Consider the following 22,074-nt stretch of genomic DNA (forward strand, 5'->3'; position numbering starts at 1 on the left):
CTCATCTCGCTTTATTGGCCGAGGGAGCCGGCGTACAGCTTCCAGGTCATGTGGCCAGCAGGACTGAGCCACTTCTGGTGAACCAGAGCAGCGCACGGAAACACCGCTTAACTTCCCGCTGGAGTGGTACCTATTTATCTACTTGCCCTTTGACGTGCTTTCCAACTGCTAGGTGGGCAGGAGCAGGGACCGAGCAACGGGAGCTCACCCCGTGGCGGGGATTCGAACCACCGACCTTCTGATCGGCAAGCCCTAGGCTCTGTGGTTTAACCCACAGCGCCACCCGCGTCCCCTGCTGCAGTGCCCTAAAGGTAAAGGGTGAAGGGACCTCTGACCATTAGGTCCAGTCATGGCCGACTCTGGGGTTGCGGCGCTCATCTCGCTTTACTGGCTGAGGGAGCCGGCGTACAGCTTCCGAGTCATGTGGCCAGCATGACTGAGCCACTTCTGGTGAACCAGAGCAGCGCACGGAAACACCGCTTAACTTCCCGCCGGAGTGGTACCTATTTATCTACTTGCCCTTTGACGTGCTTTCCAACTGCTAGGTGGGCAGGAGCAGGGACCAAGCGACGGGAGCTCACCCCGTCGTGGGGATTCGAACCGCCGACCTTCTGATCAGCAAGTCCTAGGCTCTGTGGTTTAACCCACAGCGCCACCCGCGTCCCTTATGACAAACCTAGACAGCATCTTAAAAAGCAGAGACATCACCTTGCCAACAAAGGTCTGTATAGTTAAATCTATGGTTTTCCCAGTAGTGATGTATGGAAGTGAGAGCTGGACCATAAAGAAGGCTGATCGCCGAAGAATGGATGCTTTTGAATTCTGGTGCTGGAGGAGACTCTTGAGAGTCCCATGGACTGCAAGAAGATCCAACCTAGCCATTCTGAAGGAAATCAGCCCTGAGTGCTCACTGGAAGGACAGATAATGAAGCTGAGACTCCAATACTTTGGCCACCTCATGAGAAGAGAAGACTCCCTGGAGAAGACCCTGATGTTGGGAAAGATGGAGGGCGCAAGGAGAAGGGGACGACAGAGGACGAGATGGTGGGACAGTGTCCTCGAAGCTACCAGCATGAGTTTGACCAAACTGCGGGAGGCAGTGGAAGACAGGAGTGTCTGGTCCATGCGGTCACGAAGAGTCGGACACGACTAAACAACTAAACATCAACAACTCCCAGGTTCAAGTCCCACACTCTGAGCCATGATGCCACAATGGCTCTCACCTTGCCACCACTCATGGTTGGGGCTCCTTCCCTTTGGAGAGTCCTGCGTTCGAATTTCGCCACTACAATTTTAATTCAGAGCTTCCCAGGACTGCACTGCTCTAGGAAGGCAGCAAGGCCACCTGCCTCTGTGTGTGTGTGTGTGTGTGTGTGTGTGTGTGTGTGTATTCAAGCACTTGCTTGGCCTCGCTGCGTCTCCCTGCTATTTCCCTTCCTTCCAGCTCTTGCAAACGAGGTCATTTCCATCGCGATCCCTTGATTGAATCTGACGCCGAGGCCCAGCTCTGTCTCCCTTTGGCTTCCACAGAGAGTCGCTCCCGAAAGCTTCTTAACCACCAGCTTTCCCCCTGCTGCAACTTAAAATCCATTTGCAAAAAGTATTTTGCCGCCCTTTATCGCACAACGACCCTGCGAGGCGGGGCAGGGGCGCTAGGAACCTCTGTTGGTCACAAAAGTGTTGAGCAACGATTGTAAAATATTGTCTAAAGTGTATAAATTGCTGCTGGAATGTCATTTGAAAGATGAAGAGGTCAAGTCGGTTACGATACATTGGGCCAAGGATTTTGGGTATAACATACAGCTAAAAGAGTCGGGAAGGGTTAAAGGAAGGATTAAAATTTACTGCATGCAATGCTTTGAAAGAAAACGTGATGATGTACAGATGGTACCGTATTTTTCGCCCTATAGGATGCACTTTTCCCCCTCCAAAAATGAAGGGGAAATGTGTGTGCGTCCTATGGGGCGAATGCAGGCTTTCGCTGAAGCCTGGAGAGCGAGAGGGGTCGGTGCGCACAGACCCCTCTCGCTTTCCAGGCTTCAGGAAGCTATCCGCAAGCCTTGGGAGCCCGCAGGAGTTCCCGCCGGGCTCCCACGGCTTGTGGATAGCAGCCTGTTCTGGGGGCTGGGGTCAGGGGAAGCTCGGGCTTCGCCCGCCCCAGCCCCGCACCTGGGGGGGAAATAATTTTTTCCCCTTTATTCCCCCCCCAAAAAAAACTAGGTGCGCCCTATGGGCTGGTGCGCCCTATGGGGTGAAAAATACGGTATATTACACCAGTGAAATTAGCTAAAATGTATAAAGCAAGTAACAAATATTGGAAATGTAAAGAAAAAGAAGGATCTTTTTATCACATGTGGTGGGAATGTAAGAAAGCGAAAAGCTTCTGGGAAATGATATATAATGAGATGAAAAAGATGTTGAAATATACATGTATAAAAAAAAACCCAGAAGCATTTCTACTTGGCCTTTTAGGGGAGGATATTAACAGACAGGATAATAAACTGTTTTTATATGCAATAATGGCAACAAGAGTACTATTGGCATAGAAATGGAAACAAGAAGAATTAGCAACGAAAGAGGAATTGCAGACGAAATTAATGGACTATTCAGAATTTGACACGATGACTGGAAGGATGTGAAACCTGTTTAACCCACAGCGCCACCCTCATCCCTTTATATGTATATATGAAGCTCTGCTGGTCCATTGAAGCGCTGGTTCTCTGTCTGAATCATCGGCCAGTCAGCTGCCACCCCAATCCTGACCCAGGAGGTTCTCCCAATGTTCTTATGACCTGGTTAGGGGTGTCAAAGATTCTCCCCTGGAGGGCAGAATTGGGCATGCAGAGATTCTGGCATGCGTGCCAAGACATGCCCTGTCCTGCGGGCAACCGCTGCATGCGCCACTGAACATGCCAGGCACATCAGCCGCCTCTGGGCACGAACGACAACATTGGGGAGGGGGAGGGGCGGAGCAGGGAGAACGGAGACCATCACTGACTGTTCAGTTTACTGGAAATAAAAGCCCTCAAGGCAGCAGCAGCAGCTCAGCTCCAAGAAGAATTCGCTCAGCAAATGTACTGGGTTATGTAAGCTCTTTGCACATATAGATTTAGAGCAGCCTCGGCCAACCTGAGGACGTTTGGACCCAGGCACCTGGTGTAGCCCGGCTAGTAAGAGCATGAGCCTCTTAATCTCATGGTCACGGGTTCAAGTCCTATGTTGGCCATTGCCGGGGGTTGGACTAGATGATCCCTAAACAGCCTCGGCCCAGCATACCTGAAGGAGCGTCTCCATCCCCATCGTTCTGCCCGGATGCTGAGGTCCAGCTCCAAGGGCCTTCTGGCAGTTCCCTCCCTGTGGGAAGCCAAGTTACAGGGAACCAGGCAGAGGGCCTTCTTGGTGGTGGCGCCCGCCCAGTGGAACGCCCTCCCACCAGATGTCAAAGAGAAGAACAACTACCAAACTTTTAGAAGACATCCGAAGGCAGCCTTGTTTAGGGAAGTTTTTAGTGTTTGGTGTATTACAGTATTTTAATAATATTTTAATATTTTTTTGGAAGCCGCCCAGAGTGGCTGGGGAAGCCCAGCCAGAAGGGCGGGGTATAAATAATAAATGATGATGATGATGATGATATTATACTTGTGGTTCCTTGCAGCACAAGGGAACCATGAGTATAATATAATAATAATAATTCTGGGACTCTCATCGGCCCCCGGAAGCGGCTAGGAATCACAGGTGGGGAGAGCTGCTGTTGCACTTAATAATAATAATAATAATAATAATAATAATAATAATAATAATATATTTATTTATACCAGGTAGAACGATGGAGGTAGAGACTGCTTGGTGAGCTTGCAAGACTGGGGTAACCTAGTCAGATGGGTGGGGTACAAATAAAATTATCATTATCATCATCATCATCATCATCATCATCATCATCTAGGTGGCACCCATAAGGACAAGATGGGCTGATTCAGCAGCCAAGCTCTTCTGCAGTTCCACTGTGCTGGGCCCGGGGGTAACCCGTGAAACGTGGTCCAGGACCAGTCCATAATCCGAAGGTTCTGCTAGGAGTCAGTCCGACAGGGCCAAGGCAGGAAACCAGGCAAGGACAGGCACAGGATCTCAGGCAGGATCTAGCATACAGCAATGTTGCTCCCGCAACCTGGGGCGGGGTCCAACAGCCTTTTATCTCTGTCAGGGTAGCGGCTGGTCCTGATCCCCTGGTGACTTACCTCCCTGCCTCGCCCTGAGGCGAGGACTCCTCCTGCAAGGACTCAGGTCTCTCCTTCTCTCAGACCTCAGTCTCTGCAGCTCGGGAGACGTCGGTGGGTTACTTGGACTACTGCAATGCTCTCTATGTGGCGCTACCTTTGAAGGTGACCCGGAAACTACAACTAATCCAGAATGCGGCAGCTAAACTGGTGACTGGGAGTGGCCGCCAAAACCACATAACACCGGTCTTGAAAGACCCACATTGGCTCCCATTGGCTTCTTTAGGGAAGATTCAATGTTTAACAGACCACTGTATTTTAATATTTTGTTGGAAGCCGCCCAGAGTGGCTGGGGAAACCCAGCCAGATGGGCGGGGTATAAATAATAAATTCTATTCCATTCTATTCTATAAGCTTCCAGAAGATTTATTGAACCAGTATCTTAAGCTGTGAGTACACCATAGATCTAGAGTCTGTGGCTTCATTTACCGTATTTTTTGCTCTATAAGACTCACTTTTTCCCTCCTAAAAAGCAAGGGGAAATGTGTGTGCGTCTTATGGAGCGAATGCAGGCTGCGCAGCTATCCCAGAAGCCAGAACAGCAAGAGGGATTGCTGCTTTCACTGCGCAGCAATCCCTCTTGCTGTTCTGGCTTCTGAGATTCAGAATATTTTTTTTTCTTGTTTTCCTCCTGCAAAAATTAGGTGAGTCTTGGGGTCTGGTGCGTCTTATAGAGCGAAAAATACGGTAATCCCCCCTCCTAGTGATTCCTTCATTTGTTTGCTACCGTTGAGCCACCGTTTGCCATTACCCTCCCAAAACCTCTTCCATGGAAGGCGAGAGTCGGACACAGGAAGCCGCTGTACACAGGATCAGACCACATGCTCAACCAAAGAACTGCTCCGGAAGCTCTGCAAACGCCATCTTGGCAGTCGAGATAACCCCACCATTAATTGCTAGTTGTTGTAGCAATGAGCTCATCTATGTTTAGATCCACTTGCTCTGATATAAGCTAATTTGCTTTGATGCCCTCCTTATCTGCGGGCTCAAGGGACTGGGCTCTCAGCCCAGAAAGAGGAGCTATCTGTAAGGTCCGAGTATTTTCCACCGACGCCTTCATCTGGGAAGGTGAAAAGAGGTTTGCTGTTTTGTGTATAATGTAGGCACGTTGGCTTGGGTGCGGACAAGCCATCTCCTTGCTACGGTGTCCGTCCCAGGTCTGCAAAGGCTGGGAGACCTGACAGGCTGCTTTGCTCCAAGTCTACACCTTTCTTTAATAAAGCATTCGAACGGGCCATTCTGATGTTTTGACATCCTCCTTTGGTATCCTTGCACCCAGCCACTCCTTGGGAGAGCTACTTTGCGGTTGGAGGGTGGGTGGCGGCTAACAGATTGAGGTTGAATCCTGACTAGACAGAAACACTGTTTTGGGGGACAGGGGGCGGGCAGGTGTGGGGGACCCCCTGGTCCTGAATGGGGTAACCTGAAGGACCAGGTGCGCAGCCTGGGAGTCATTCTGGACTCACAGCTGTCCATGGAGGGGCAGGTCAATTCTGTGTCCAGGGCAGCTGTCTACCAGATCCATCGGGTACGCAGGATGAGACCCTCGCTGCCTACAGACTGTCTCGCCAGAGTGGAGCATGCTCTGGTTATCTCCCGCTTGGACCACTACAATGCGCTCTATGTGGGGCAACCTTTGAAGGTGACCCAGAAACTACAACTAATCCAGAATGCAGCAGCTAGACAGGTGACTGGGAGCGGCCACCGAGACCACATAACACTGGTCTTGAAAGACTCCGTTTCCGAGCACAATTCAAAGTGTTGGTGCTGACCTTTAAAGCCCTAAACGGCCTCGATCCAGTATACCTGGAGGAGTGTCTCCACCCCCATCGTTCTGCCCAGACATGAGGTCCAGCTCCGAGGGCCTTCTGGCGGTTCCCTCATTGCGAGAAGTGAGGTTACAGGGAACCAGGCAGAGGGCCTTCTCGGTGGTGGCACCCTCCCTGTGGAACGCCCTCCCACCAGATGTCAAAGAGAACAACAACTACCAAACTTTTAGAAGACATCTGAAGGCAGCCCTGTTTAGGGAAGCTTTTAATATTTGATACTGTATTGTTTTTAACACTCGACTGGGAGCCACCCAGAGTGGCTGGGGAAACTCAACCAGATGGTGGGGTATAAATAATAGATTATTATTATTAATTATTATTATTATTATTAGGTCCAGCAGTTCAGAACAGACCACTGGGGCCATCTGCCTTAGTGTTGTCTGCACTGACTGGTAGCAGGACGACAATTTTTGGCACCACCTGCAAAAACTAGGGACTGAAACAGGGACCTTCTGCATGGAAAGACGATGCTGAACCACTGAGCTACGGCCTTCTTAAGCGTGGATTCACCTGGAGCCTGGTCAGCCTGCAACTGGACCCAATCCATCTTGGACATCCTACTGCATGTGGGATTTCACCAGCATATATGCTGTTTTGTTGAGTCTGAGCTACCCAGAACTGCCGTGATTGGCTATTCTATATCTCCTATAGAATCCCATCCTTTATAGTTCATCTGCACAATCAGAATGAATTTCAGGAACCAAAGGCCATACAGTGGTACCTCGGGTTAAGTACTTAATTCGTTCTGGAGATCTGTTCTTAACCTGAAACTGTTCTTAACCTGAAGCACCACTTTAGCTAATGGGGCCTCCTGCTGCCGCCACCCGATTTCTGTTCTCATCCTGAAGCAAAGTTCTTAACCTGAAGCACTACTTCTGGGTTAGCGGAGTCTGTAACCTGAAGTGTATGTAACCTGAAGCGTATGTAACCTGAGGTACCATTGTATTGAAAAAATGACTTTTGAGCAGTCTGGCCCATAAATGGCAACTAGGCATTCCATTTTGGCCACTGTAGTCCTGGTTTAAGGGAGCCATTTGGCCCCTAGCTGATATATACAGTGGTACCTCAGGTTAAGTACTTAATTCGTTCCGGAGGTCCGTTCTTAACCTGAAACTGTTCTTAACCTGAAACACCACTTTAGCTAATGGGGCCTCCCACTGCCATCGCCGCGCGATTTCTGTTCTCATCCTGAAGCAAAGTTCTTAACCCGAGGTACTATTTCTGAGTTAGCAGAGTCTGTAACCAGAAGCGTATGTAACCTGAAGCGTATGTAACCCGAGGTACCACCGTATACCATATTTTTTGCTCTCCAAGACTCGCTTTTTCCCTCCTAAAAAGTAAAGGGAAATGTGTGTGCATCTTATGGAGCGAATGCAGGCGGCACAGCTATCCCAGAAGCCAGAACAGCAAGAGGGATTGCTGCTTTCACTGCACAGCGATCCCTCTTGTTGTTCTGGCTTCTGGGATTCAGAATATTTTTTTCCTTGCTTTCCTCCTCCAAAAACTAGCTGCGTCTTGTGGTCTGGTGCGTCTTATAGAGCGAAAAATACGGTGTATGAGTTTCTAACACTGCCTGGGAGACCAAAAGGCTTCTTTCAACACACGGATTCCGAAGCAACTCTCTTTCTTTCATCAGCCCGGCCAGGAGCGGAACAGACAGCCGAAAGTGTGACCTGGACTGTACAATAGACCGTTTATTCAAATGCACATCTATATACATGGATGAAGAGGCCCCCTCCATGCGTCCAGAGATGCTCCCGGCCACTTCCCTTCAGAGCATCGCCAAGGTGGCTGTTGACGAGGACAGGCAGAATCCCTCCCTCCCAGCAGTTAATCCGGCAACTGCCCTTGTGAGCGTGTCTCTTGCTCTCCCTATTTTGCCATTTCTTCAGCCACCGCCTTGCCCATCTTGTCTTTGAGGTAGGCCGTCTTCTGCCACTCCGACTTCAGGTCAAGCCATTCGTAATAGGGAACCTGCAACAGGTGGAGGGGAAGAGAGAAAGAGGAGAGGAGATAATAATTATAATAATTATAATAATAATAATTTATTTATACCCCACCCACCTGGCTGGGTTTCCCCAGCCACTCTGGGCGGCTTCCAACAAAGTATTAAAATACAGTGGTCTGTTAAACATTAAAAGCTTCCCTAAGCTGGGCTGCCTTCAGATGTCTTCTAAAAGTCTGGTGGTTGTTCTTCTCTTTGACATCTGGTGGGAGGGCGTTCTACAGGCCAGGTGCCACCACCGAGAAGGCCCTCTTCCTGGTTCCCTTTAACTGGGCTTCTTGCAGTGAGGGAACCGCCAGAAGGCCCTCAGCTCTGGATCTCAGTGTCTGGCTGAACGATGGGGGTGGAGATGCTCCTTCAGATATACTGGACCGAGGCCATTTAGGGCTTGAAAGGGCAGCACCGACACTTTGAATTGTGCTCAGAAACTAGGCCAGGCCTCAGCTAGAAAAGCCCTGCCGGGCATTGCATCTATTCCTGGTCAGAGAAGATCAGCCAAAGCTTCTCATATTCATTTATGAAACATCAGCTCTGTAGTTGTTCAGAATCTGTTCAGTATTCAGGCATTTCAACAGCAAGCGACATAACCCAGTTAGTATCACATAGCTGCACTAGAATTAAAGAGGTTTCTTTAGACATCGATAGATGGGAGTCGTTAAACCCCAGCCTTTGGGGAAGGGTTGATATACGCAACTCCCACGACTGTTCCTCACAAGGCTTTGCTTCCAGACTGGGTTGTGTCTGTGTGTGAGTCTTTTCCTGATCAGAAGCGCTTCGCCGTGAGCATCTCGCAGCCACCTTGGCTTCTAAGCACGTGGGGATTATCCAGAGTGGCTCTGAGCCAGTGGGGCTGGCAGGGAACGGTGCCACGGTCTACCCAGACAGCCGGCGGGCGATAATCTCTGTCCCCTTCCACCCTGGGGACTCTCAATGCCTCAACTTTCCACCCAACTTTGTACAAACAAGCGGCTGGCCGGCACCTGGAGGAATGAAAGCCGGAGGATCGGTGGGCCGTGGGAAAACGCAGTCGAGTCGGAGCAAACAGATTAAGGGCTGAAACAATGATGGCCGGAGGGTTAAGCGGCCTCACGCAAAAACAGTGTTCATTGGCAGGATGCAGAGACAGGGAGGGGCTGCTGTTTTCAGCACTTTTGGGAATCAGAGCAAAGCGCACGTGCTTTTTGCTTTTTTAGATAAGCCTGTGGTGACCTCAGATATGCAGGTGACACAACCTTGATGGCAGAAAGCGAGGAGGAATTAAAGAACCTTTCAATGAGGGTGAAAGAGGAGAGCGCAAAATATGGTCTGAAGCTCAACATCAAAAAAACGAAGATCATGGCCACTGGGCCCATCACCTCCTGGCAAACAGAAGGGGAAGAAATGGAGGCAGTGAGAGATTTCACTTTCTTGGGCTCCATGATCACTGCAGATGGTGACAGCAGCCACAAAATTAAAAGACGCCTGCTTCTTGGGAGAAAAGCAATGACAAACCTAGACAGCATCTTAAGAAGCAGAGACATCACCTTGTCCATATAGTTAAAGCTATGGTTTTTCCAGTCGTGATGTATGGAAGTGAGAGCGGGACCATAAAGAAGGCTGATCGCCAAAGAATGGATGCCTTTCAATTCTGGTGCTGGAGGAGACTCTTGAGAGTCCCATGGACTGCAAGAAGATCAAACCTATCCCTTCTGAAGGAAATCAGCCCTGAGTGCTCACTGGAAGGACAGATCGTGAAGCTGAGGCTCCAATACTTTGGCCACCTCATGAGAAGAGAAGACTCCCTGGAAAAGACCCTGATGTTGGGAAAGATGGAGGGCAGAAGGAGAAGGGGACAGAGGACGAGATGGTGGGACAGTGTTCTTGAAGCTACCAGTATGAGTCTGACCAAACTGCGGGAGGTAGTGGAAGACAGAAGTGCCTGGCGTGCTCTGGTCCAGGGGGTCACAAAGAGGCGGACACGACTAAACGACTAAACAACAACAAGTGGTGACCCCTGAACTTACACATTCAAAGCACAAATTTGGGGATTGACCTGAAAGAGCATGCAAGTCCTAGTCCTGTGTGTTCTGTCCTGTGTGTTCGTTGTTCTGTATGGGACAATGACAATAAAGATTATCGTATCGTGACATGGCTCTAATCGTGGAATCACAGACTTGGAAGGGTCATCTAGTCCAACCCCCTGCCATGCAGGAATGTTTTGCCCAACGTGGGTCTCGAACCCACAACCCAGCCATTAAAGTCTCATGCTCCACCAGTCCAGGGCCATATGATCAGCAGCCTCACACGATAAATTTTTATTGACTGCGTTTATATCCCATCGTTTTCCTCCAAGGGGCTCAAGGCGGTGTACGCGGGTTCCCCCGCTCCCCAGGGTTGTTGCGGAGATTAAATGAGGAAGGGGAAAGACCATGTATGCTGCTTGGAGAAAAAGGATAGCAATGAACACATAGCTCAGGGTTGCGTAAGTGGACAATCACCCACCTTGCCTCTATCCTCACAACAACCCTGTGAGGTAGGTTAGGGAGAGATAGTAACCCTGTATGGACGGCTGGGATAGCTCAGTAGGGCATGAGACTTTCAGGGTTGTGGGTCTGAGCCCCACATTGGGCAAAAGATTCCTGCATTGCAGGGGGTTGGGCTAAATGACCTCCAACTCTATGATTCTACAGTTTGAATCCATAACCTAAGAACAAGACTCTAAAATTGCTCTGATCTGCTCGGTCTCACACACAATTTCTGCCATCCTTCCAAGTAGGAGAAGCGGTAAAGCCTCTCCCAGTCTGCCCCACGGAGGACCTTAAGGTCCATAAATAGCAATACCCCAGAGGTCCCGGGCCCTAAGGAAGTCAGATTAGCCTCAACCAGAGCCAGGGCCTTTTCAGTGATGGCTCCGGCCTGGTGAAACGCTCTGTCTCATGAGACCAGGGCCCTGCGGGATCTGATTTCTTTCCGCAGAGCCTGTTAGACAGAGTTGTTCCGCCTGGCCTTTGGCTTGGAGCTAATTTGATTCCCTCTTTCCTTTTCCCTTTCTCCTGTGATGGAACTCCTACTTGGGGACTTCCCTGGCTTTTTTCTGGCCCATGTAGGACCAGTCTGGATAGTTAGCCTTGGTGAAGACTTGACGTTTTCATCCCCAAAAAAGTTTTTGAGTTTCTGCTGAAATGAGACTGCGTTTTAATGTCATATTTTAATCTTGTTTTTTAAGTTGTATTTCAATCAATTGTTTTTATACCTGGTGTTAGCTGCCCTAAGCCTGGTCTTGGCTGGGGAGGGTGGGATATATATATAATCATCATCATCATCATCATCATCATCATCATTATTATTATTATATCTGTCCTAATGCTGGTGAGAATAACCCAAGAACATCTGGGGCCCTCAAGCTGAAGTTAAAGGGCTGTCACTTAGAAGTTGGAGCAAGCTTGCTTTCTCTTGCTCTGGAGGGTAGGACTTGAACCCAGGGCTTCAAGTTACGAGAAAGGGACTAAACATTATTACAGTGGTACCTCGGGTTACATACGCTTCAGGTTACATATGCTTCAGGTTACAGACTCCGCTAACCCAGAAATAGTACCTCGGGTTAAGAACTTTGCTTCAGGATGAGAACAGAAATCGTGCTCCGGTGGCACAGCAGGAGGCCCCATTAGCTAAAGTGGTGCTTCAGGTTAAGAACAGTTTCAGGCTAAGAATGGACCTCCGGAACGAATTAAGTACTTAACCCGAGGTACCACTGTATTATTAAAATGCTCTGATCTGCTCTGTCTGACACAGCAGCTCCTGACATCCTTCAAAGTAGGAGAAGGGGTAAAGCAGTCTTCTTTGCAAGACTGGAGTCAATTTATCCACAACCACCTTTGCCAACCGGGTGCCCTTGAGTTGTTCTGGACTGCAACTCCCAACAGGACCAGCCAGCACGGCTGTGGTGCGCTGCTGGGGGCGCCCGGTTGGCAGAGGCTGATCTGCAAAAAGCAGACTCTCTCTCTTACACACAGAACCACAGGGAAGGCAGTTCAGAGCTCAGTCAAGGCTATACAGCGCAAGGGGCCTGTTGGAGGGTGCCTGGCCTGGGCTCCCCCTCCCCTCCTGGCCCCCAATGGGGGTGGGGGGTGGGGAGGCATCAACTGTGTCTGCATCCGACATCTCTCCACCCCCCCCACCCCCTTTGCCCTTTCCTCCAAGCTGCCGGAGAGCAGAGCAGGGGGTGCCGAGGACTGCAGAGCTATAATTGCTTCCCAGGAGCTAAATAATGTATGATCGCTGTTTGAGTGCAGCCTCTGCCCCCCCCTCTCTTCCCCCCCACCCCACCCCTGGAGCCCTCCAGCGGGCAGCCTGACGCCAGAGAGGAAGAGAGAGAGAGCGGTCAAGAGCCAGGAGGAATGGCGGCGCTCCCCCCTGCTCCAAGCGACTCCTGGGGAACTGGGGCGAGCGGACGCAGGGCCTTCCGCCATTCCCTGGTGGGGGGAGAACAGGGGAGGGGCGCAGAACGGGGTGGGAGTGCTCCAGTCGTATCTTCATCCTAAACTGGGCAAAGGCAGGCTGCCCCCCCCCTACAATAATCCTGCCCACCGTGACGCAAATCAAGGGCATTTGCATACGCCCTTTTCTTTTACTCTCTTGCTAGAAGCTTGGCCTTGCCCTCACCGGTTCTGGGAGGCTCCTATAGAAGGGTCCCATAGGCACAGAAACTTTGCACCTGCCCATTAATAATAATAATAATAATAATAATAATAATAATAATAATAATAAAATTTAGTTATATCCCACCCTCCCCAGCCAAGACGAGGCTAAGGGTGGCTAACAACCAATAATAAAAACAAGTTGATTAAAATACAACTTAAGAAACAAGATTAAAATACAACATTAGGATGCAGCCTCATCACAGGAGGAGAAAGGAAAAAAGAAAGAGAGGGAGGGAGGGAATCAAATTGATTCTAAGCCAAAGGCCAGGCAGAACAACTCTGTCTTACAGGCGCTGCAGAAAGAAATCAGATCCTGAAGGGTCCTAGTCTCGTGGGACAGAGCGTTCCACCAGGCCGGAGACAGTGTTGAGAAGGCCCTGGCTCTGGTTGAGGCTAATCTAACTTCCTTAGGGCCCGGGACCTCTAGGGTGTTGCTATTTATGGACCTTAAGGTCCTCCGTGGGGCATACTGGGAGAGGCGGTCCCGTAGGTACGAGGGTCCTAGGCCATGAAGGGCTTTAAAGGTCAAAACCAGCACCTTAAATCGGACCCTGTACTCCACCGGGAGCCAGTGCAGCTGGAAAAGCACTGGGTGAATATGCTCCCATGGCAGAGACCCCGTGAGGAGCCTCGCTGCAGCATTCTGCACCCGCTGGCGTTTCTGGGACAGCTTCAAGGGCAGCCCCGCATAGACAGAGGCAGGAGGTCTTCTCGGTGGTGGCGCCCGCCCTGTGGAACGCCCTCCCATCAGACGTCAAGGAAATAAACAACTATCTGACTTTTGGAAGACACCTGAAGGCAACCCTGTATCGGGAAGCTTTTTAAGGTTTAAAGTTTTATTATGGTTTTATATATACTGGAAGCTACCCTGTCAGATAGGTGGGGTACAAATTTGTTGTTGTTGTTGTTGTAAATTATTTGTTGTTGTTGTTGTTAGTGGAACACAAGCTGAACATGAGTCAATGGTGTGATGCAGCAGCATAAAAAGCTAACGCTATTCTAGGCTGCATCAACAGAAGTACAGTGGTACCTCGGGTTAAGTACTTAATTCGTTCCGGAGGTCCGTTCTTAACCTGAAACTGTTCTTAACCTGAAGCACCACTTTAGCTAATGGGGCCTCCTGCTGCCGCCGCGCCGCCGGAGCACGATTTCTGTTCTCATCCTGAAGCAAAGTTCTTAACCTGAGGTACTATTTCTGGGTTAGCGGAGTCTGTAACCTGAAGCATATGTAACCCAAGGTACCACTGTATACTGTCCAGATCAAGAGAAGTAATAGTACCGCTCTATTCTGCTTGAGAGTCCCATGGACTGCAAGAAGATCAAACGCATCCATTCTTAGGGAAATCAGCCCTGAGTGCTCACTGGAAGGACAGATCCTGAAGCTGAGGCTCCAGTACTTTGGCCACCTCATGAGAAGAGAAGACTCCCTGGAGAAGACACTGATGCTGGGAAAGATGGAGGGCACAAGGAGAAGGGGGCGACAGAGGACGAGATGGTTGGATAGTGTTTTCGAGGTGACCAGCATGAGTTTGACCAAACTGCGGGAGGTAGTGGAGGACAGAGGTGCCTGGCGTGCTCTGGTCCATGGGGTCACGAAGAGTCGGACACGACTAAACGACTAAACAACAACATTCTGCTTTAGTCAGACCACATCTAGAATAATGTGTCCAGTTCTGGGCACCACAATTTAAGAAGGATATTGACAAGCTGGAAGGTGGGCAGAGTGAGGACGATCAAGACGGAGAGCAGTATACAAGGGTCTGGAAACCAAGCCTTATGAGGAACGGTTGAAGGAGCTGGGCATGTTTAGCTTGGAGAAAAGAAGAATGAGAGGTGAGACGAAGGCCATTTTCAAATATCTCAAGGGCTGTCCCATGGAAGAGGGAACAAACTTGTTTCCTGCTGCTCCAGAGGTGAGGACCCAAACCAATAGATTCAAACACTGACAGTAGAACGGACGACCTCAGAACGTGATGGACTCTCCTTCGCTGGAGGTTTTTAAATAGAGGTTGTGTGGTCATCTATTAGAATTATTTTTTAGCTGCGATTCAGATGCAGAGGGTTGGATCAGACGGCCCTTCCAACTCTACAATGATTCTATGATTCTATGAATTGTTGGAGGAAATGTGGAGTGATGGGAACATAGTCTTATGTGGTGGGATTGTCCGTCAGTTAATGAATTTTGGAAACAGATTGGTATAGAAATATCGGGAATTGTGGGTAGGAAGGTGAGAATATCTAAATTAATGGTTCTTATTAGTCTGAGTAGCACCGAGTTGAAAACAAAAGAGGAATGTAAATGGGCAGAATTGATGGTAACTGCAGCCAGACAGGTTATAGTGAGTAATTGGAAAAATGCAGAAGAGCTAGGGGTGAACCAATGGAGGGAAAAACTGAACAATATTATAATTTTAGAATATCTAACTGTGAAGATACACAGAATGAAAGGGTTTAAGGTCAGTGAGAAAGAGGAGGATTGGTTTGAGAAGATATTGAATTGTTTGGGTAGGTCTGAACAATTTGGGGCAATTAAAATGTTAAAAGTTACATAAACCTTGTGGGTGGATGAGTGTTAACGTATATAAAATTGTACATATGGATTGAAATTAATTAATTGGATTGAAATTAAGTGGTTTCTAGCTGTAATGGTAAAAGAATATGAAAAAATGGTTTTTTATAAGTAAAAATTTAATGTTATAATAATTTAAGATTAAATATTTGGGTAGAATAAAGAGGGAAAGAAACTGCTGAGCTAATAAATTTGAACTGGAATACAAAAAAGGGAGGTATGAGGAGGTCCTCATAAGTAAGTAAATGAAAAGTAATGTGATGAAAAGATTGATTGTTCTTAACTATTTTTATTTTGTATTTTTCCTTTTTTGCTTTTTCTATTTTGTAATGTAAAAACCCTAATAAAAAATTTATTAAAAAAATAAATAAATAAAATAAAATTGTACATATGGTTGATTTGAATATGTTATTGTTGATTACGTATACCTGCCTGGGGGGGGGGGGTTCACTGTTTGTGTTTTGGTTGTTGGTAAAAAATAAAAATATTTAAACGTTAAAAAAAAGAGAACATGGAGGGATCGCGGAATTCACCCACCCACAGCCCAGCAACTCACATCAACAACCAGGAAACCGGAGGCTTGGACGTGGCGTCGGGCCATTGCGAAGCGCCCCAGCAGGTCTTTGCTCCGGTTGCTGAAGTTTGGGAACTCCCATCCGAGGAAGGCGAGCCTGCAAGAGAGTTTGGGGTGGGACGGGGAGAGAGAAAACAGAACTCAGCACCATCACGCACTCCCAAGAATATCTTCTGCCTCTTGAAAGCATCTGCCTGGCTGCCAGGGAGGCCACTGCCCATAAATGCCCCTTAGGCAGGCTTTAGTCAATGTCTGCAACATGCCATTTCTAAGGATGGGTGGAGAAAACCCACAAGGATTAGGCCAGAGGGTCCATGGCTTGTGGAAATTTAAATCAGTGTGCGGCAGGCAGGTTCTGTGCCGAATAATAATAATAATAATAATTTGTTATTTATATCCCGCCCATCTGGCTGAGTTTCCCCAGCCACTCGGGGCGGCTCCCAATCAAGCATTAAAAACAATACAGCGCTAAATATTAAAAGCTTCCCTGAACAGGGCTGCCTTCAGATGTCTTTTAAAGATAGGATAGCTACTTATTTCCTCCACATCTGAAGGGAGGGCATTCCACAGGGCAGGCGCCACCACCGAGAAGGCCCTCTGCCGTTCTACCTGGACACTGAGGTCCAGCGCTGAGGGCCTTCTAGTAGTTCCCTCACTGCGAGAAGCCAAGTTACAGGGAACCAGGCAGAGGGCCTTCTCGGTAGTGGCGCCCGCCCTGTGGAACGCCCTCCCACCAGATGTCAAAGAGAACAACTACTACCAGACTTTTAGAAGACATCTGAAGGCAGCCCTGTTTAGGGAAGCTTTTAACATTTGATGCATTACAGTATTTTAATATTGTGTTGGAAGCCGCCCAGAGTGGCTGGGGAAACCCAGCCAGATGGCAGGGCATAAATAATAAATTATTATTATTATTATTATTATTATTATTATTATTATTATTATTATTATTTCACCAGGACTACAACTCCTATCATCCCTGAGCACTGGTCCTGCCAGGGCTCAGGTTTGAGAAGCGCTGCCCTAACCAACATCCCTGAAGACTCACCTTCTGGCCCCGGGCGGGAGATGTTTAGGTCCCTCGGACTGGGCCTCGGCAGGAGCTGTGAAGTCTGCTACAGGCAAGGGCTGGTTGTCTGCGTTAAGCACCATCTCGGCATCTGCGGACGGAAAAGAAAAGTCACTTCTGAGCTAGCAATTCTCTTGTGGGCAGGGGCTCTTCAGGCCCCATGGACCAGCCGATTGGTAGGGCTTTCAAACCCATTACCTGCCCTGCGTCTCATATATTGGTTAGGTGGGCATGGCTTAGCAAAAATGGCCACTGGGGACACCTGGTGTAGATTCCCCCCTGCTGATTAATTGGGTTGCTTTGTTTTGTTTTGGGAGTCACCCCGAACAACTCACTGCAAGGCAACGTCTATGAAGCTAGCCTGATCTCCCAGCTCCTAGTCTGACACTCTAACCCAGCCTTTCTCAACCTGTGGGTCCCCAGGTGTTGTTGAACTACAACTCCTATCACCCCTAGCTAGCAAGGCCAGAGCTCAGGGATGATGGGAGTTGTAGTCCAACAACATCTGGGGACCCACAGGCTGAGAACCGTCTAACCACTACACCCCACTGGCTTCCTGGAGTTCTTCGGCTATGGGACAGAACAGTAAATTAAGAAGGTAAATAAATATGGGGAAAGCAAAATGTCCCTTAGTAACGGATCTGAAATACAGTGGTGCCTCGCAAGACGAAATTAATATGTTCCGCGAGTCTCTTCGTCTTGCGGTTTTTTCGTCTTGCGAAGCACAGCTATTGGCGGCTTAGCGGCTATTAACGGCTTAGCGGCTTAGCGGCTATTAACGGCTTAGCGGCTTAGCGGCTATTAACGGCTTAGCGGCTTAGCGGCTATTAACGGCTTAGCGGCTCTTAACGGCTTAGCGGCTATTAACGGCTTAGCGGCTATTAACGGCTTAGCGGCTTTAAGAAAAAGGAAACAAACTCGCAAGAACTCGCAAGACGTTTCGTCTTGCGAAGCAAGCCCATAGGGAAATTCGTCTTGCGGAATGACTCAAAAAACGGAAAACCCTTTCGTCTAGCGAGTTTTTCGTCTTGCGAGGCATTTGTCTTGTGGGGCACCACTGTATTTCCCTCGAAGCTTGAATCTGAAGCTTGAATTATTTTATTTGATGTCACATGGAAGAGGCAACAAGCTCGTTTTCTCCTGCGCTACAGGGTAGGACTCAAACCGATGATTTCAAGTGACAAGAAAGGACTAAACATCAATAAAACTTTCCGACTGAGAGCTGTTTGATAGTAAAATAGTCTCTGTTGGGAGGTTGTGGTCTACAGTTCTATGATTCTATAATGCGTCGTAAACCACCCTGATATTTTTTCCTTAAAACACAAAGCAGTAAATGAATAATAATAATAGTAGCAGTAATGCAGCAAAGGTCCTGTTATTGGATCCACAAGGTACTACTAAGGTAAGGTAAAGGTAAAGGATCCCTGGACGGTTAGGTCCAGTCAAAGGCAACTATGGGGTTGCGGCGCTCATCTCGCTTTCAGGCCAAGGCAGCCAGCGTTTGTGCACAGACAGCTTTCCGGGTCATGTGGCCAACAGGACTAAACCGCTTCTGGCACAAAGGGACACTGTGATGGAGGCCAGAGCATATGGAAACACATTTTACCTTCCCGCCACAGCGGTACCTATTTATCTACTTGCACTGGTGTGCTTTCGAACTGCTAGGTTGGCAGGAGCAGGGACAGAGTAACAGGAGCTCACTCCGTTGCGGGGCTTTGAACTGCCGACCTTCTGATCGGCAAGCCCAAGGGCATGGACAGGCAAACTAAGACCCGGGGACCAGATCCGGCCCAACCGTCTTCTAAATGCCCGCGGACAGTCTAGGAATCAGCGTGTTTTTACATGAGCAGAATGTGTCCTTTTATTTAAAATGCATCTCTGGGTTATTTGTGGGGCATAAAATACATCTCTGGGTTATTTGTAGGAATTCGTTCATTTCCCCTCCTCAAAATAAAGTCTGGCCCCCCACAAGGCCTGAGGGACGGTGGACCGGCCCCCTGCTGAAAAAGTTTGCTGACCCCTACCCAAGAGGCTTGGCGGTTTAGACCACAGCACCACCCGTGCCCTTATAAAACACTACTACAGTATTCATAACCTCTGGACCCAAGTGCCACCCCCCAACTTGGCTGTGGGGTGGTGTGAGATACAGTGGTACCTCGGGTTAAGAACTTAATTCGTTCCGGAGGTCCATTCTTAACCTGAAACTGTTCTTAACCTGAAGCACCACTTTAGCTAATGGGGCCTCCTCCTGCTGCCGCGCTGCCGGAGCACGATTTCTGTTCTCATCTTGAAGCAAAGTTCTTAACCCAAGGTACTATTTCTGGGTTAGCGGAGTCTGTAACCTGAAGCGTCTGCAACCTGAAGCGCCTGTAACCCGAGGTACCACTGTAGAGATCTTGCCCCCTGGGACAAGAATGTGCCCCCTCCCTGTCACCCAACGGATAAGGGGACCCTTCTGTAGGTGGGGCAAGATGTTGCCATGCGAAGAGGAGGCCCCCACAGATATTTTCCTCTGCAAACGGCCTGCCCTCCTGTGCCCCACGCTGCCCCCTGCAACAACACGAAGAGTGGGGCTCACCAAGCAGCCAGCCGCAGTCGGTGTCCACCTCAAAGCGCACTTTCGCTGGGTCTCCCGCAACCACCTGCAGCACCTCCCTGAGGCTGCTCTGAAGGGGGGTGAGCTTCCTGCCCCCCTGGAGCTCCTTGCTGCCCAGGGCTTCCGGCAGCAGGAGGGGCCCTGCGTAGTCGGCGCACTCCAGGCAGGCGGCGGTGTTGACGTGGATCAGTTTGAGCCGGTAGTTGTGCCCTCTGGCCGAGGGGTCGTCTGCCGCAGGTGGAGGAAGGGAAAGGAAGAGAGAAAGAAAACAGTGCAGAATGGTGCAGAATGCCGCGGCGAGACTCCTTACGGGGTCCTGGCCGCGGGATCACATTCACCCGGTGCTATACCGGCTGCACCGGCTCCCGGTGGAGTACAGGATCAGGTTTAAGGTGCTGGTTTTAACCTTTAAAGCCCTGTTGTGATGGCCTGGGAATCGGATTCAGAGGCTGAACCTGAGGGATCCCAGCCTGCACAGAGGTCCCCACCTCCAGGACCGGCTGAGCCAGGGCTGAGGCATAAGGGTCCTCACCTGTGCTGGATCCTCAGGTGCAGGCACCAGCTGAATCTGCTCTGGCTCCGGAGGTGATGGAGGACCCATTGCCTGCAGGTGCTCCACTCTCAGCCCCATCAGGGGAAGAGGAGGTTGCCTCTCGGTCCATTATTATTATTATTATTATTATTATTATTATTATTATTATTATTATTATTATTTTAGTGGAAGAGATGTTCTTGGGTCTTCTTTGGGGTTTTTTGTTTCTAGTACATATTTTGTTTATGTATTGTAATTTTATGCCGTGAACCACCCAGAGATCTATGGGTATAGGGCAGGATACTAGTGCTAATAATAATAATAATAATAATAATAATAATAATAATAATAATGAAGAAATAGCAAGATGAATGAATAAAGATGGGACCCAACACAGCAGGTACTTTCTTTGCGCTAACCTAGAGCATGAGCGCTGTGCATACCTCAGTCGTTTCAGTGGGGTCTGAGCTGGAGAAGGGCTATGCGGGGCCCCATAGGCAGCCCCCTCCTATCCTATCCTCAGATGTGTCCCAAGAACTCTCAGCACCCTACATGAACTACAGTTCCCAGAATTCTTTGCGGGGTGAGGAAGCCATGGCTGCTCAAAAGCGGCGTGACGCTGCTTTAAATGTAGGGCACAGATGGAGCCTGGCTTAGATAATATATGAGCTCTGTGCCAAAATCCTTGGGGAGCAGCGCCACCTAGCAGTCAGATTCCCAACTCCAGGTTGGTCCTGAAAGGTGAAGGGGAGAGGCATCTGAAAGGGGTCCGTGGCCAGGGTAGGGTCAGAGTGCCCACTGCCAGGAAGCAGTTTTCCTGGTGCTTGGATGCTTTCCCCACCTCACCACCACCCAGGTCACTCGTCCCCTCATACCTAAGAAGCGAGTGCGAAACTCCGGCTCCAAAACTTTTTGCAGATGAGAAGCCTTCGCTTGTTGCAGAACGCAGAGGGACCACACCAGGTCCAGAAGCAGGTAGGGATCTAAGTCATCCAAGTGGTTCTCCATCCCTCGGTGGACCTGGAAAGGAGGAAGAAACGGGTTATTATTTGTAGTAGTAGTAATAGTAGTAAAACCGGGACGCGGGTGGCACTGTGGGTAAAAGCCTCAGCGCCTAGGGCTTGCCGATCGAAAGGTTGGCGGTTCGAATCCCTGCGGCGGGGTGTGCTCCCGTTGTTCGGTCCCAGCGCCTGCCAACCTAGCAGTTCGAAAGCACCTTCGGGTGCAAGTAGATAAATAGGGACCGCTTACCAGCGGGAAGGTAAACGGCGTTTCCGTGTGCTGCACTGGCTCGCCAGATGCAGCTTTGTCACGCTGGCCACGTGACCCGGAAGTGTCTCCGGACAGCGCTGGCCCCCGGCCTCAAGTGAGATGGGTGCACAACCCTAGAGTCTCTCAAGACTGGCCCGTACGGGCAGGGGTACCTTTACCTTTACTTAATAGTAGTAAAGGTAAAGGGCTCCCTAACCATTAGGTCCAGTCACACACGACTCTGGGGTTCTGGCGCTCATCTCGCTTTACTGGCGGAGGGAAGCGGCGTACAGCTTCCGGGTCACGTGGCCAGCATGACTAAGCCGCTTCTGGTGAACCAGAGCAGCACATGGAAACGCCGTCTACCTTCCCACCGGAGCAGTACCTATTTATCTACTTGCACTTTGATGTGCTTTCGAACTGCTAGGTGGGCAGGAGCAGGGATGGAGCAATGGGAGCTCACCCTGTTGCGGGGATTCGAACCGCCAACCTTCTGATCGGCAAGTCCTAGGCTCTGTGGTTTAACCCACAGCGCCCCCCGTGTCCCCAGTAGTAGTAGTAGTAGTAGTAGTAGTAGTAGTAGTAATAGTAATATATTGCCCTTCATCCATAGATCTCAGAGCGGTTCACAGCATAAGAATACAAGATAAAAACACAAAATACAGTGGAACCTTGGTTTTCAAACGTAATCCATTC

At 49.4% G+C, this 22,074-nt stretch overlaps 1 protein-coding gene across 2 annotated transcripts in view; it reads right to left on the minus strand.

Annotated features, from left to right (window-relative positions):
• Positions 1-7,779: 7,779 nt before the first annotated feature.
• TBRG4 (transforming growth factor beta regulator 4) overlaps positions 7,780-22,074 on the minus strand; it is a 33,851-nt gene continuing 19,556 nt past the window's right edge. For both annotated transcript variants that reach the window (XM_028750671.2, XM_028750672.2), the window contains 5 exons: positions 21,003-21,147; positions 19,578-19,823; positions 16,979-17,090; positions 15,913-16,027; positions 7,780-8,077 (listed from right to left, as the gene is read on the minus strand). In XM_028750671.2, the coding sequence (XP_028606504.2) occupies positions 7,976-8,077; positions 15,913-16,027; positions 16,979-17,090; positions 19,578-19,823; positions 21,003-21,147 (720 nt within the window). In that variant the 3' untranslated portion in view covers positions 7,780-7,975. The remainder of the gene's footprint in view (positions 8,078-15,912; positions 16,028-16,978; positions 17,091-19,577; positions 19,824-21,002; positions 21,148-22,074) is intronic.

The sequence above is a fragment of the Podarcis muralis genome, chromosome 12, assembly GCF_964188315.1.
Source record: "Podarcis muralis chromosome 12, rPodMur119.hap1.1, whole genome shotgun sequence".
Classification (NCBI taxonomy): domain Eukaryota; kingdom Metazoa; phylum Chordata; class Lepidosauria; order Squamata; family Lacertidae; genus Podarcis; species Podarcis muralis.